The sequence below is a fragment of the Haemaphysalis longicornis genome, unplaced genomic scaffold, assembly GCF_048455015.1.
Source record: "Haemaphysalis longicornis isolate Haplotype H1 unplaced genomic scaffold, Haemaphysalis longicornis Haplotype H1 scaffold_3, whole genome shotgun sequence".
Lineage (NCBI taxonomy): Eukaryota > Metazoa > Arthropoda > Arachnida > Ixodida > Ixodidae > Haemaphysalis > Haemaphysalis longicornis.
Genome location: NW_027526335.1, coordinates 80,506,547 through 80,522,254, shown reverse-complemented (window position 1 = coordinate 80,522,254; position 15,708 = coordinate 80,506,547). Strand labels below are relative to the sequence as shown.

Below are 15,708 nucleotides of genomic sequence, written 5' to 3'. Positions count from 1 at the left end.
ATACAGTATGTCCCACTTAGAGCGATTCTGGTTTTAACAAAATAGTGGCTATAACGAACAAATCTTCGTTTCCCGTTACAATTTGTATACATAGATTGTGTGTCCAGATATAGCGATAAGCGGATATAACGAACTGATTTCAATTTCCCGATGTGTTCGTTATAAGCAGGCTTTACTGTACTGCCTTCACGAAAGTGCATGAGGAAATCATGAACGAAGATGTAAAAATGTAAGAATGGTGAGAACTTTGCCTGATAATTTTTACGTTTTTCTTCCCGTATTTCGCATAAATTAATATTGCCAAATATTCCGAGACTCTACGTTCAGTTATATTCCTGGACCATTAAGCTGGCTAATAAAAGCCATTCACAGGACGTATAACATTTTAACAAACTGTACGGTACGTGTAATGGTAGTCAGTCGTTACAAGATGTTCTCGTAATATTCCCCGCTGTTTCTCTAGTTCTTAGACCTATAACTCGTCCTGTCTCGTCAATACAGTAGTTAATCATTGTCCTTTTCTTTAAGATTAGTTAAACGAAGAGAAAGAGAAAGACGGCGTTATTTCATCGTCAGCCTGCGTACTGTGTTTTCTACGTCGAACCGAAGACAGAAAGAAGCGAAACTCGGAACCACTAAGCAAAAAAGCTTAGTTCTGCTAAGGCTTACGCAACTGCCACACGCAGCGCATGCGTTAAAGAGAAAAAAAAATGTCGTAGAACCGAAGTTCGGGACATGCCTTTCCGGCGCAACAGACGCATTGGGAGCACAAATGTCTGGCGATGTAGCGAAAAACGCTTGACCCTCCCTCGCCATATTTCGAGTTGTTTGAGCATTGCTAGATGTAAGCGCAGGAGAGGACCCCAGGGGGCATTGCAAAACCGTCTGGAATGCCAGCATTCTGTTGCAGGTGCTGCGTTGAGTAAGGCGTTGGCTTGTTGGCGAGGCCATTGCTTCAGAGCTATTATTTTTTCTTTGCGAAACTGCCACCATTTCTGCCTTTAAATGACCTTTCTCCTGCTTTTTTGTGTACCCGTCCCCTCTACTGCTTTAATGTACGACTCGTATATATGTTTGCTTTAAATACCAAGTTAAATATAAGCAGCGAGTTTCGTTTAGACACGAAGTACTCGTAGCATATCAGACTCATCATCAAACATTTCGCCGGCCTTCAGGCATTCCAGGACACCTTGGTTATTTCCGCTTTTAAAAACTGAATACAGGCAGGGACCTCCCAGAGACTTCTGGACTAACAACAACTCCCATCGCCATGAGTCCAAAATTAAGCAACTGTCGCTCTAAATAAAACTTGCAGTGGTTAAGGCTTGGACGAGTTGGTGCATAATTACTAAGAGGGGAACAGCGCAACACAGACGAAACACGAGAAGAAAGTGTCAACCACGAGCGCATCAGCACTAGTGGTTGTCACTTTCTTCTTGTGTTTCGTCTGCGTTGCGCTGTTCCCCTCTTTGCTCTGAATAAAGTTTAGTCCGCCTTTAAACGCAAGTGCAGGTGATCGATCATGGGCCTCACGGGCTCCTGAGGCTTGAATCATACGTTACATAACTGATTCAATGCACAAACTGACAAGCACGAGAGAGGAAACAAGCACAGCAGGAACATCACCACTTTGGACTGATACGTATTCTGGGGAAAACCCCTAATTTAATATCCGACGGACAAATGACGTCGAGCGCACCGGATGATAAGCCAGGTGGGGCTGACCAAGAACGTCCAGTTCAGTTAATTGTTAGACAGATATGCGTGGTCCTCTGCTTCCAAGGAGGCAAAGCTTTTGGGGCTTTCAGCCACATACCGACAGTTGGAATTTATCGTCGAGGCGCGTCGGTCAAAAGTGGATAAAAGCTGTTCGCAAAGTGGTACGAATGTGAGCTTGTTTCTTTCCGAGATCGGTTATTGAATCGCGGGCTTGCTCAGTCGGAGTCTTAATGTTGACATTTAATGACCTGCTGAGAACGGTCACTTGCCACCCATTTTCACGTACGAAACAGACAGCAAACGGGATAATCAAGCGTCCGGCGGAATCCATGAGGCCCTGGGGTTTTGCCTGGACGCCTCGGGACTCCTCCCAGCCCTCCGCTTTCTCCCCAGTAAGACTGAACTGTGGCCGTGTTTTTTTTTTTTTTTTTTTGTGTGTGTGTGTGTGTGTGTGTGTTTGTGTGGGGGGGCTTTTTCTTTTTTTTTTTTCTTAATGCTCTTAGCGTTTATTCTTGCATATTTTGTACATATATTGGTCCTTTATATATGTATCCTGCCCTTCTCTCTCTCCTCCCTTTCCTGTACACCTATGTTCACCATTCCCCACACCCCCACACCAGCAGGCGTTCCGGTGTCCACCCTTAGGTGAGACAAACTACGCCTGCTGGTGGTCTTTCCTTTCCATTTTGACAATAAATTCATTCATTAATTCATTCGCTCGCTTCAATGATCGTAGGTGCGCGTGGGAGACTACGTGAGCCGGGACGGGTCCGTGATCAGCTTCGTGAACATCACGAGAGTTCGGCCCGAAGATGGCGGTGCGTACCGCTGCGAGGCCTCCAACGAGCACGGCTCGGATGCGCACGCCGCCCGGCTCAACGTTCTGGGTCCGCCCCTGGTGCAAACCATGCCCAACCGCACCGTGGTCGCCGGACGGAGGCTGCTGCTTCACTGCCCCTACTCCGGGTACCCCATTACCAAGGTCGTCTGGAGAAAAGGTGGGAGCGGTTGACGATTGCTACGCGCTCCTCGGCTTCTCGCTGACCGTGTCTGATGTAGCTGAAACGCCAAAACGCCCTTGTGTTCGAGATTTAGGCGCACGTTAGAGATCCCCAGGTGTTCAAAATTAATCCGGAGCCCTCCACTACAGCGCGCCTCATCGCCTGTGTAGCTTCGACGCGTTAAACCTCATAATCAATGAATTCTCGGTGACCATGTATTTAGAGTAAACCCTCACTATAACTATGTCGTTTTGTTCGCATTCTCACTTTTCGAGAAGTTTTTTTCGTGGTCCCAACTGTAGTAAAGGTAGCGTAAACCAGTCCTCCCGCTTTTAACGAAGTCCCTTTTATAACGATATTAATTTTCTGTCTCGAGGGGTTGAATAGAACGAGCGTTTACTGTATATTGAGAGACGGGGTTTCGAGATATCCGAGCGCACACCTTCTCATCAGCGGGCCCGGGGACGCTGATGAACATTCGCAAATGATAATGGCGATGGACACACAGACAGGAGTAACAGGAAGACGCGCCCCTTGGCGTTCGCACTGCATGTGATGATTTTGATGACACGTTCCTATACTCACAATACATATATAGGGATTGCTACCCAACTCCGTTGGTGACTGAAAATTTATGACTGTACACTGATGGGAGTTGCGCAGAGAGTTTAGGGGGTGCCTCCTCTATCTCCTTTCCGCGCACTGCCTCCTCGGTAATGGCCGTGGGCCTTTTAAAATTTTTACGATTGATTTACATCGCCCTCAACTACACTACCACTAATATTCGCCACTTTGTGACCGCCTTAATTACGAGTATTGCCCACTATCCCGCAGAAACTCACAGTTGCGTGTTTTCTTTCAGTTTAAGCTAAATAATAATGATAGGCAGAATAACTACAGGATTTTTTACGCTGCTCCAAACTCGACAAGTTTTTGCAGTTTGCTCTCGTTTGAATGATTTCCCATTTGAAAAACAGAAATAACGCAAATATATGACAAACTGCGATAGTCCAGTTTGTGTATACCTACCTCCGTCCTCTCATATTTGCTCGGTATTTTTATTTGTCGTTACGGGTGGTCTCGAGGATTAATGGCTAATTAAATGTTAGCTTGAGCAATCTCCGGTCTGTTGTTGCTATTTCTTACTGCTTCGCGATTTCGCTCCGAGCAAGTTTTGCGAAACTTTGCGGAATCCGCCATAAGTGACCACTGCTCGCCATGAGGTTGAGTTAACGGAAGAAAATTACCCCTTCGGTACAGCACCTTAAATTGCATAGTTTCAATGCGCCGGCCATATTTCAATAAAACTGAAACAGAGCCATGCCCGACGGAGGTAAATTCTTCTGGCGTTGGAAAGAAAAAACCGTGTATTTTACTGTACGGTGTAGCAAGACGTTTCGAGGTTCCGAAATCATTACCGGTAATAACCTGCGTCAAAGTTAAAGTAATAAAAGATAAAAAAAGTTACTTTCTCTAAGAGAGATAGCGCACTTGCTGCTGAAGCGTAAATGAAACCAGCCCTTCATTCCGCAAGACTGACGTTAAGGTCCTGCGGGCAGGAGAATGTGCTAACCAACGTTATAATGAAAAAAGGCAAAACAGTGAGGGCGATAGCTCAATGCTTATTACAATTGGCATTATAAAGCTTCCCTTTTTCTTTTAATGAGCATTCTTCGTGTGCGCAAGATTAGAGAGACAGTCTTGAGCAACACAGTGCAGTTAATAGCGCGCAAGTTAAAACAGAGCGTTATGCAAGCCAAGGCACTGTTCGAACGAGCACGGTTAAAAAATTGAAGACACGCGGGTAAAATCTTATCAGACGCGCCGTTTTGATAACGGGCCACTAACTCTTACGCTCACATTCGGGGGCACTTTACGGTTTCGATATGTCCATGCCTCATCGCATATGCTAACAACGTGCCATTAAAAACCGTCCTAATGGCTGAGATGCGCCCGACGCTCAGTTTACGTCCCAAGAGGAACCGTTAGCAACCATATGGTATTAGCATTTTTATCGTCTAATGTCGGGAACACGCAACATACGCCTTTACATTTTCTCGTACGCAACACAACGCCAATAACCAAGGCAAGTATTCAAAAAGATCAAAATAAGAGCTGATTGACAAGTTGTTGCACAGACCCCGTGAAAGCGCCGGCCTAAATTGCCTGTTCGCGTGCCGGCGGAAATTCGCTCATCGATTCGCTGTAGGTGGAAAACGGCGCCAGTGCACCGCACAGCACGACATAAGTAGATGATTGGCTCTACCGCATCGCCTGTTTGTTTTTTTCTGAACATTGGCTTCAAATGAGTCGCATGTAAATTACACGTTTACAACTTAGACAATGAGCTTCGCATCACCGCATGGAAGCTCTTCTCGGCAATCACCTAGTAAATAACTTCTGTAGTATTTGAATATTCTAAAACATCGTTGGAAAACAAAAGCATAACTTATAAGAACGTCGTAACAAAGACATGCGTACGTCCTTGCCTTTCCTTTTCTATGTTTGGTAGCTGTGTTCAATATTTCTAGAATGAGTTTACTCAACATTCCGCAGTTAGTTTTGGTCAGGGAATTCTTTCATTTCAGTCTATCACACCTTCAACTTTAAACATGTGTATAAAGACCATGACAAGGTGACCCGTATATGCTTCTCGCATGTGGATCCTTACTCTAATATGCGGAACCGAAAAGGCGAGATACAAACACAAAAAAATGGCGAAAACTTTTTATTAGGGAACTTTTAATTGGTGAACTGCATTTATAGTTGAATTGTTTCGTGATTTTTTTTCGGCGAGCAGACAGAGTTGGCCCTTTCTGTGCCATTAAACCAGCAGAGCGCAATTATTCGCTTTTTCTTCTTTTCGGGGGGGGGGGGGGGGGGGGCGTGGTGGAGGGGACACTGTTTTACGCGAAGTTTCCCGCTGCTTCTGACAGCGCAGGGCAGAATCTTCTTTATCTTTTGTTCCTGCTTTGTTTCTTTTTCACCTAACTCCAACGCCATTCCTTCGACTCTGACGGCGTTATTTTATATGCTTTGTATGTGTTGCGTCTCACGCGAGACGAAGTCTTTTGTTATCTATTGCTTTTGTTTAGCTTTTATCGCGTCTATCTTCAACGACATTTTTAACTCCAAATTTGTATTTATTTCTGTAAAAAGCAATTAAGAGTGAATTCTAAATGGACGACCACTGTAAGTATTTTTAATTGCTTCTGTTAATCCTTACTTCAAACCTGCCAAAGGCTACCTGTGCGCTAAGCAATGTCGGCACGTGGGATCCATGTGGTGGTAGTATAGTTTGAATAGTTTTTAACTCCATGTACTTCGTCTCCCGGCTCGCTGTAATAAAACGCCCATAAGTAGCTCCAGCTGCTTTTCGCACCATGAAGAACCCCTGCAGCACGAAAAGTGGAGATTAAATTTGGTCCGAACACCCCAAAACCGTACGTTACAGCCGAACTAATGGCGCTATTCTCTGAAAGCCAGCATGCCTATATCAGTTCGTTCTCTTATTTTTAACTCTCCTTCTTTCTAGTGAAGATTTAAATGCCGTAACCAATATCTGTCCTGATATTCAGCGCCGGCGGAATGTACTTTTGTGTGTTGCTTTTCCCCCATTCCGGACGCATTTTCGCGCTTTGGGGGAAACCAAACCTTTGAAAACACCGGAGCACAAACCAGTCGTTAGGCTTTCAAATAGCATGCATTCTACGTTTTTGAGTATTTGTATAGCGGTAGTTCGCGGCCATCTGTGACCTCATTCAAGTCGTATGCCATGCACTCATTGCTTTATGAATAGTGTAATACCAAAAAGGTGACTGCCTGTCATGCTGCCCTATACACAACTTAAATAATGCGCCTTAACCTCACGTGACAACCTTACCTGATAATTGCCATCACTCGTCTCCACACCGCCTCACATCGTTTCTTCAAAAAATTCGCAACGTGTATGCAAAAATTACAGTGTAAGCTTAGTCACGCTATCTGATATTACATATATTAGTGAAGATATACGGTTAAATATCAAAACAAGAGCACCGATCACCACACAAAACAACTCATCAGCTTTTCCGCGGATGTTTAAGTCTCATCGTACTAAATAAGACAAGTAATGTCCAGCGGTTTTGCAACCCTAAAACACGGTAATCCCGCAATTTATGGCCTTGTCGGTCCCAAGTCTATCATTTGCGACTGATCTCAATCGTTTCACCGAGTAGTGCGTCACAAGACATAATGATCAGACAGCAGTGAAACTTGCATCCTCGCTTGGGTATTGAAGGAGCTGGCGCAGTGGCGCCATCTGTGTAGTCGCTTCAAAAGTATTTGTTCGCGGGACTATCTTTCTGTTATTTGAATTTTGGGACAGCATAAACGTGACGCCGAGCCTAGAAGACGTAAACGAGAGAGAAACGTGTTGTGCTAGCTTTAGTTTATGATGTTGTGCTCTTCTCCAATTCACATTCTAAAAGTCTTAAACGCAAAATAAGGTGACAGAGCGGGCGTTATGTCATAAAGACACCCATAAAACGTCTTTGAATTAATTTTTTGTGATCTTTTTGCCGAAATGTCACGTATAACGCGCTTTCCGAAGTCCGGGGAGCTAAAAGGCCTTGTACATTTTTATTTTTAGCTTCCTTCGCAGCGGTATCGAATAAAAAGGTTCAAGTGACTTGGTTGTTGGGGGATGACGTACATGCAGAAGGGAAAAGCCTGCCCAGCAGCAAACGCGTGATGCCCTACCAGAACGGCACCCTCGTCTTGGAGACCGTTAGTCGAAAGGACGACGAAGGCCGATACTCGTGCACGGTGCGCAACGAGCACGGCAACGAGGCCCGAAACCACGTACACCTAAGGGTGCTAGGTGAGTGACATCTATTTTATTACCCCACCGCATGCCGTTTCGCTTCGTGGTCCCGTGGTCTCATTTGCTCCTTCTGTTTAAACATTGGGTTCAGGCATTCATTTCTGTATTATTTTTTTCTCCAGTATAACCTCCTTTTTTTTAATGACATTCTTATTTCCCTTTCCAACTGCAATAAATTAATTGCCACTTTCTTTTTTTACAGACAGTGCAACTGGCGGGATGGGAATGTTGATTGTTCTCTGTCGTTTTAAAACCCGAGGAAATCTTTTACTTTTCTCATCATATAAAACAAGCCACGAGAAGAGATCCGACGAATAATTTAGTTTTTTCTTACTTTTTATTAGTCATGTTGTTATAAAAACTAAATCTATCTTCATACAGTGACGGGATTACATTAAAAAAGGGTTACACGTATAGATAGAGCTTCGTCGTAAAAAAGTTAGCATGAAGCCTTATGTAACGAAAAGCAGGGCGGCTTCCTTCGCGTCCGTAATAACTTATATTCCTCTTTTAGTTGGTCGCACACTGTCGCGTTTAGAGCTACTCGCAGCTCGCAAACTACAATCACAATTGCAAAGTACAAAGAACAATTGATCATCACACTGCACGACAATTGTAGGGGTGCACCAGCGGCAAGCGGGCAGAGGCGGCAAACCAAAGCTCGAGGCTTCCCTTCCAAGGGTGCTCCACGGCAGATATAGTCCTAATGTGGTGAAAGCCACTTGCGAGCCACAGTGAAAGGCGAACTGATGTGCAGGATATGTTGAGAGAACTAATATAATTCCGCACCCCCTATGATCGAAAAGTCAGTTAAACAAAACTCCCCTTTCATTCTCAGTTCATTAAAGTTATCAACTGCTCAAAACGCAGGTCGGCACTTTTTGGGTGTGTATTTTTGGGGTGATGGCAGTTCTATCCAGGACCATTTGGTAAATCGACGAGACCAACGTTTTGTGTCATTTCAATGTTAAAAAATTTGTTTCCGCGTTTTTCACCCTTCTTTGTGAAAAGGAGACGACAAAGCCGTAACGTCACCATGGGAATTTGTATAAAACGTGCAGCATCTTGAGACGTCCACTCTGCGCCTGCAAAGCTCAAGGGCGCTGTCAGAAAAGCGTAAATGCTTGCTGCGTTGTACTGCATTAAACGAGATGACTACCTGACCCAAAAATATCCTTTTAAAGTGAAGCTTTATATAACCAGGCGAATGAAAAATCCCGTTTCCTGAGCGCGCAGGAAACTCATCCGGCGCAACCCGAAAAGCGTGCATGAAAAAAACCAGGTTAGAGAGGAGTTGAAAGTAAGGGGAGAAAGTGTGGCTCCGTTTATCTCTGTCGCAGCAGAAGACGAGCGTGCAGCGGGCGTAGTCACCTTACATTTTCCCTTCCCGTTCCACACTTCTTCGCAGTTCCTCCCTCGATCACACCGTTCTCCTTCCCGGAGAAGCCGCAGCTGGGCTCTCGGGCCAGCGTGACGTGCAGCGTTCCCGAGGGCGACCCCCCGATCCGGCTGTCGTGGCTCCGCGACGGCGTACCCGTCGGCTCCTCCCCGTCCCCTTCCGTCGGCCAGGGCGTCTCATTCGGCCACGTGGACGACTTCATCTCCACGCTCGTCTTCAAGTCCCTGCGCGAGGAGCACACTGCCGTGTACACCTGCCTGGCAGCCAACGAGGCCGCCTCCGTCAACTACTCGGCGCCTCTGGTCGTCTACGGTCAGTGTTGGCACGATCAGGCAGTACATTAAGGGCGGCGCAAACTTCCGTAAGCCGGGAGCTGTCGTGGCTGTGGTGGGGCAGTCGACAACAGTCAAGGAGGGTGTACGTAAAGTTTAAATGCACGTCACTGTTGCTACGACACTGCTGTAATTTTTTTCCGCTTCCACTAATCAATAAGAAGCAACTTTGAGAGAGAGTGCGAGAGAGAGAGAGAGAGAGAGAGAGAGAGAGAGAGAGAGAAAGAGAGAGAGAGAGAGAGAGAGAGAGAGAGAGAGAGAGAGAGAGAGAGAGAGAGAGAGAGAGAGAGAGAGAGAGAGAGAGAGAGAGAGAGAGAGAGAGAGAGAGAGATAACTCGTTATTGTTGACTGCAGAAGCTTGGGGTACTTTTCGAAATTTTCTCGAAATTTTCTCGAAATAAAGACGCCATTTTAACTCTTTGCATCGACATGCTTGTAAGGTATCTGAGCGCTTGTACAACAGCCAACAAAAAAACTGAGTTCGGAGTTTTGCCTCATGGCAGGAAACAGGCATCGGAACTGGAGCGGTTACTACACAGATGCAAGGCGTTAACTTCTGGTGACGGCTGTAATATGGTGTGGTCTTGGCCCATGGTGGTGCTCCATTTGGGAAACGGGAATAAAAGAGCTTTTCTGGAGAGCCATCTACTGCCTGAAATTTGGAAAACAGTATGCGACCCAGATAAACGTAACTTTTTAAACCAGGGTGTCGAACCGGAACCGAACCGGACCGAAAACCGGAACTGAATAGGTATTTTTGTCGGAACTGAACCCAAACCCGAACCATTATTTTTTGAGCCAGTTGAACCCGAACCGGAACTGAACCGAAAAATGAAATAACGGTTTCCCGTTCTCGACAAAACGGTTCGACCATCCCGTTATTGATAACGGGTGAAAAGTGTCATTAGGGGCTTCTTTCTTTCACGCGCCATCAACTTCGCAATCTCTCGCTCACTTTTACCCTTTCAATGAATCAAAACGCTCCGAACACACTCATCATGGTCACAACATGGCGACAATTTGATTATTTGATTGATTGTGAGGTTTGTTAATGCGCCGACTCAACGCAGGCGATGAGGCGCGCCGCAGTGGAGGGCTCAGGATTAATTTTGACCACCTGGGGATCTTTAGCGCGCTACGAAATCACGAACACACGGGCGTTTTCTCTTTTCGCCTCCATCAAAAAAGCGGCCGCCGCGGCCGGAAATCGAACCCGCGTCCTTCAGCTCAGCAGTACAATGCCATAGCCACAACATGGTGAAACGACTGCACACCAGTATAGCAATTAAGGCCCGTAATCGCAATGGTATGTTGCTGATGGTCGAGCAAGCAGTGTGCAAGGCTGGGAAGAAGAAATGTCAAACTCTTGGCAGCCTGCGCGATCTTTGAAGCACCGAATTCGCCCTTCCCGCGGTCGCCGGTGCACCTGTCACCACGCCCCCAAGGCTCAATAATACGTTTGTCGCTCTCTCTCTCTCTCCGTCATTGGGACGGTGCGAGTGCAATCAGTCCACGAGATTGTTGCACCGTGTACCCGCCAAGGTTCAAGCCCTATATTTGCCTATGCCTATTTGCAGCAGCCAAAGAGTGTTGAAATTTTGGCTTTTACGTACCTGCATAATCACAAGAATTAAATCACCGCCACAAACTTACAGGAAGAAAGGGACGCACATATGTTTGCTATTGGTTCGAGACATCGGCGTTATACAAGCGAGGCAAACCTCACGAAACGAGAAAGATGGGAAAATAGGGCGAAGTGGCAGGAGAAAGAATGTTCGTAAACATACTACACGGGGATAAGAGAAGATTGATTGATCATGAGGTCTAACGCGCTGACGCTACACAGGTGATGAGGCGCGCCGCAGTGGAGGGCTCCGGATGAATTTCGACCACCTGGGGATCTTTAACGTGCGCCGAAATCTCAAACACACCGGCGTTTTCGCGTTTCGCCTCCATCAGAAAAGCGGCCGCCGCGGCCAGGAATCGAAACCGCGTTTTTGAGCTTAGCAGCACGACGTCTTAGCCACTGAGCCACCGCGGCGGGTGAGGTAAGGGAAGATACGTCCCTATTCGAAATTCTAGAGATTGTGTTCTTTCTAATTGACAGGTGTGCCCGGTGTTGGGCACTGCACGTTTGGTTTCCCTGATTTCCACTAGCGTCTTTGGTAGTCTCTTGTGCAGGTAAAGCTGCTCTTCACAGGAGAATAAAGCGCCATGTTGTGTGCGCTGGCGTGTGTTTGCTCGCTTTACGTGGAAGTTTTCTTTGTTGATTGTTTTGCAATAGGGATGCATGCAACATTCGCTCTTGATTGTCGCAGTAAGACCGATAACGAAGGGGCCGCGGCCCGCGATATTTTTCCGCCGCGTCTTCTTACATGCTTGGCCCAGGATCCTAAATGGACCACGAAAACGAAGCCCTACCTTGTCTTATTTGAAAGATCTTCCTTTGTTGACTCGTTAAGGACGTTGTTTTCATAATAGGTGGTGAGAAACACCGAAAAAGCTTTCAAATTTTCTGCCACCCAGCATCAGCAGTGACGTAACAAGGAAGTAATCCAAGCAAAATGGGCAATGTCTTAAGTCATTATTAGCATCCAAGCAGTACAATAAAACGAAGCAAGGGGCACCAATAAATAACACACTCATGTCTTTTGGCGGTGGCTTTGTGTAGTCTCTAGGACGACAGTAGGGGTGGGGAAAAAGAGGCTGCTACATTTTCTGTTACACCTGGCTTAGATGATCAAATTTGACATTGGTACTGCAGCTCATTAAAAAAAAACCACTAGTTCGAGTGAAGAAAAAATACTTCAGCTTTATGGTGAATTTAAACTATACAAAACTGATTTTTCGCACCTTGATAATAATTCAGTTCTGAACTGGTTCGCGAACCGGTTCGGGGCGTTGAATTAGTCGAACCGGAACTGAACCGGAACAATATAAATTTACCTGAACCTGAACCGTAACCGAGCCCGTATTTTTTCGGTTCGGTACGCTGCTTTAAACTATAGATAATACATTTTGCTTCATTCACACGTTCCTTCGCCTTTGTACCTGCAGCTCCGCCGAGATGGCGTCTGGAGCCAGCGGACACGACCGTGACCACTGGCGAGCGCGTGATCCTTGATTGCCAGGCCGACGGCACCCCGGAACCCAGGGTTCGTTGGAAGAAGTCGGCAGGTTTGAAGGTTTCTCTCTCGCAGTACTCTTCCGCAACTCCTACTCAATCTCGCTGCAGGTCCTAAAGCGTAGCGAAAGCAAATTTAACTCCGTGGTAGGTCATGTTGGTATGCATTTGGTGTCATTTTTGACAGCGCGAAAGGACGAGACGAGACGAAGAACACACAGGACCAGCGCTGACTGACAACTGAAGAATTCATTCAGGCAGGAAAGGAACATTTGTCTGAACATTGTGGCAAGCATGGCTGCTCCCCTGAAGTTTTCCGCACAACATTCGAGTTCATACACGTCAACACACGCACAAGGGAATAGCGCTGCTGTGTTGTGGGGTGACGTTTCTTAAAAAAGCGTGATTTTAGCACTGCTGCATTTATTTTCCATCTTTCCTTCTTTCTTTCTTTCTTTCTTTCTTTCTTTCTTTCTTTCTTTCTTTCTTTCTTTCTTTCTTTCTTTCTTTCTTTTGTTAGTTGCCCGCGTATCCCTGCGTGTTCCTTTCCTGTATGAACAAATAATTCAATTGTCATTCAGCGCTGGTCCTGTGTGTTGTTCCCCGTCTCTTCTCAACATTTCGCGCTGTTGAAAATGATGCCGAAGCAACTGTCCCAGACTTCCCTCTTGTTGCATACATTTGGTTGGTATATACGGTTGGACGCTGGTGCAGTGCAATTTATTTTTGTCATTTCTATATCTTGTCGTGTGATGTTTGTAGTTTTTGTGACACCAGCGTAACCCCCTTACCCTATGTAATACCCTCCACAACAGCCGTTTGGTGTTTTTGTTAAATAAATAAAGTTCGCTTATAGCTGACCGACACTGTTGCTGCGAATAGGAAGCTGACTGATGTACAGTGATATAAGCGTGCAATACGCGAGTCAAATGTTCTAAGCCTTGCTCTTCAAGTTCCTCGAAGCGTCTCAACCGATAGGCCATCGTATATTACTTCATTAGGCTAATGAAAACTGATTAATGCCTCCCGAGCTCTCCCAATTTCTTTTCTCCCCTTATACTCTTCCTTTTCCCAACCAGAAGTTCATCTCTTCTGGTCCCAGTCCTGCAGGAACTCCTTTATTTTACGTAATTTATAACGCATCTCTTGGTCCTATTTTCAAATATTAACCCCCACTTTCCTTCCACAGCACAGTAATGTGCGAGTGTGTGCAAGGCTTGTGTTTTGAAATTTCATTGCGATGTATTCATTGCGGTTAGTTTTGTTTGAAAACAGCTATTTCACGCATAATCTTGCACTCGATGCGGCCTGTGTATGTAGAATAATGCGCATCCCTGTAACAAAAAAGTATGGCATCATTGCGTGAATCAGTATATATCACCCTCAAAAGTCTTTATTGAGCAATGACCGCGCATGCCATTGGAGCTCTCCTACCATACACAACTGTCACCAAACAACGCAAATCACTGAAAGATCAGCTAGAAGGAGATAAACTTCCTTTTTACAGGAATTCAATGCATTTCATGTTGTATCCGTCTTCCTTAGCTCAAACAAAAGCTCTAACTTCGCGTAGTTACAGCAATAAAGACAACCCTTGTTTACGAGCAGACACTTCAAGTTTTATTTTCTACACACACAAAAATTGTACTTCGATTATTATTACCTAATAAGAAGAAAAATGTTACCTTCTTTTTCATTTCAACCAAAGCGTTGTACGTGCATTTCGCATTTACGTCACTTTATATACGTCAATCAGTGCTTACAGGTTAGTGTTAGAGGGCGCGAACACTTTCCTGATTCTCTAAAAAGGCGCGTTTGATCGTCCTGGAAAACGTATATTAATTATAGCGATGCCCATGTCTTCTTAATAAAAATTTAGGAGTTTCATTGTTCGCGTTTCTACTCTAGTTTCGAACAAACATTCCCGTAACTTTAGGTGGTCATTTCAAAAGTTAGCGCAGTGCAACATTTTCTAAGCTTGACTTTTCTCCCCCTAATGCTGTTTTCAATTCTGTTCTGTTCTGTTCTATTCTGTTCTGTTCTGTTCTATTCTATTCTATTCTATTCTATTCTATTCTATTCTATTCATGCGATAACGTATGCCTATCTGAGGAAAAAACACACACAAGTGCGCGCCCGTGCTCGCAGGGCTCCAAAGCACCGAGTTCCGGACTGTGATTAGCAGCTCTAGAATGCAAGCTCTAGTGAATGGTTCCCTGGTGATTCAAGAGGTTGAAACCGCCGACGCCGGGGGATATATGTGCGAAGCCTCCAATGGTGTCGGGCTGCCCCTCTACACGGTTGTGCAAGTCAACGTGCATGGTAAGTCGGAATCTTTCGCTGTACAAGCACTTGAAAAACTAGCCCACAGAAATCGTGCCGCTTACCCTAGTGTAAGTTCGGGGTAGAAATAGGCCAGGTTTAACACTTGTAAATGCCGTTATAACGAGCGAAAATTCAGCGTTGCTTCGTTTTGCAAATACTATGCACACGGTGTTACATGAAAGTTAGGTCACACCTGGTGACGGCGCGCCATCCATGCCGAGACTAAGCGACCAAGCGCCGGCAAAACGGCCGTAAAAAACCATCCTCGCCTGGTCACGTGGCACCATAGCTGCGACGACTCTTTCCGGCGGCTCAAGGCCGTGACGACGCGATAAATTACCTTGCGGAACATGACGTAGTAGAGCTTTTTCTTTAAAACAAAATATAGCCTACAGCCTGAATACAGCTAAGGCGTTGTGTTGCTGAGCACGAGGACGCGGGTTCGATTACCGGCCGTGGCGGCTGCTTTTCTGATGGAGGTGAAAACCAAAAACGCCCGTGTGTGCGAGATTTCGGCGCACATTGAAGATCCCCAGGTGGTCAAAATTAATCCAGAGCCCTCCACTGAGGCGCACCTCACCGCCTGCGTTGCGTCGGCGCGTTGAACCCTACCATCAATCAGCCTGAATACAGACGCGAATTAGCATTATATTTTGTTACTTCACTTTTTCGCGACTACAAAGCCATTAGAGAACATATCTTCGGGTACACGTCATTGTATGTAATGTTTCATGACTACTTAAAATTAAACATAATCGAAGTTTTGTGGTTTTTTTTTTTTTTCACCACCTCAGCTCCGGCCAAGGTGCGCCAGCGTTTTGTGTCCCACATGACTGGCCGCGGCCAAGTGGTCAAGCTTCGTTGCGAGGCCACGGGAGACGAACCCATCAGCTTCTTCTGGTCCAAGGACAACAAGCCCATCAAAACATTTTCTAATCCGAGGT

The 15,708-nt window shown here is 45.7% G+C and overlaps 1 protein-coding gene across 3 annotated transcripts in view; it reads left to right on the top strand.

Moving 5' to 3' along the window:
• Positions 1-15,708, top strand: part of LOC144174726 (cell adhesion molecule Dscam1-like) — a 388,470-nt gene that overhangs the window by 342,338 nt on the left and 30,424 nt on the right. For all 3 annotated transcript variants that reach the window (XM_077703557.1, XM_077703559.1, XM_077703558.1), the window contains 6 exons: positions 2,456-2,717; positions 7,420-7,581; positions 8,993-9,295; positions 12,373-12,492; positions 14,588-14,761; positions 15,559-15,706. In XM_077703557.1, the coding sequence (XP_077559683.1) occupies positions 2,456-2,717; positions 7,420-7,581; positions 8,993-9,295; positions 12,373-12,492; positions 14,588-14,761; positions 15,559-15,706 (1,169 nt within the window). The remainder of the gene's footprint in view (positions 1-2,455; positions 2,718-7,419; positions 7,582-8,992; positions 9,296-12,372; positions 12,493-14,587; positions 14,762-15,558; positions 15,707-15,708) is intronic.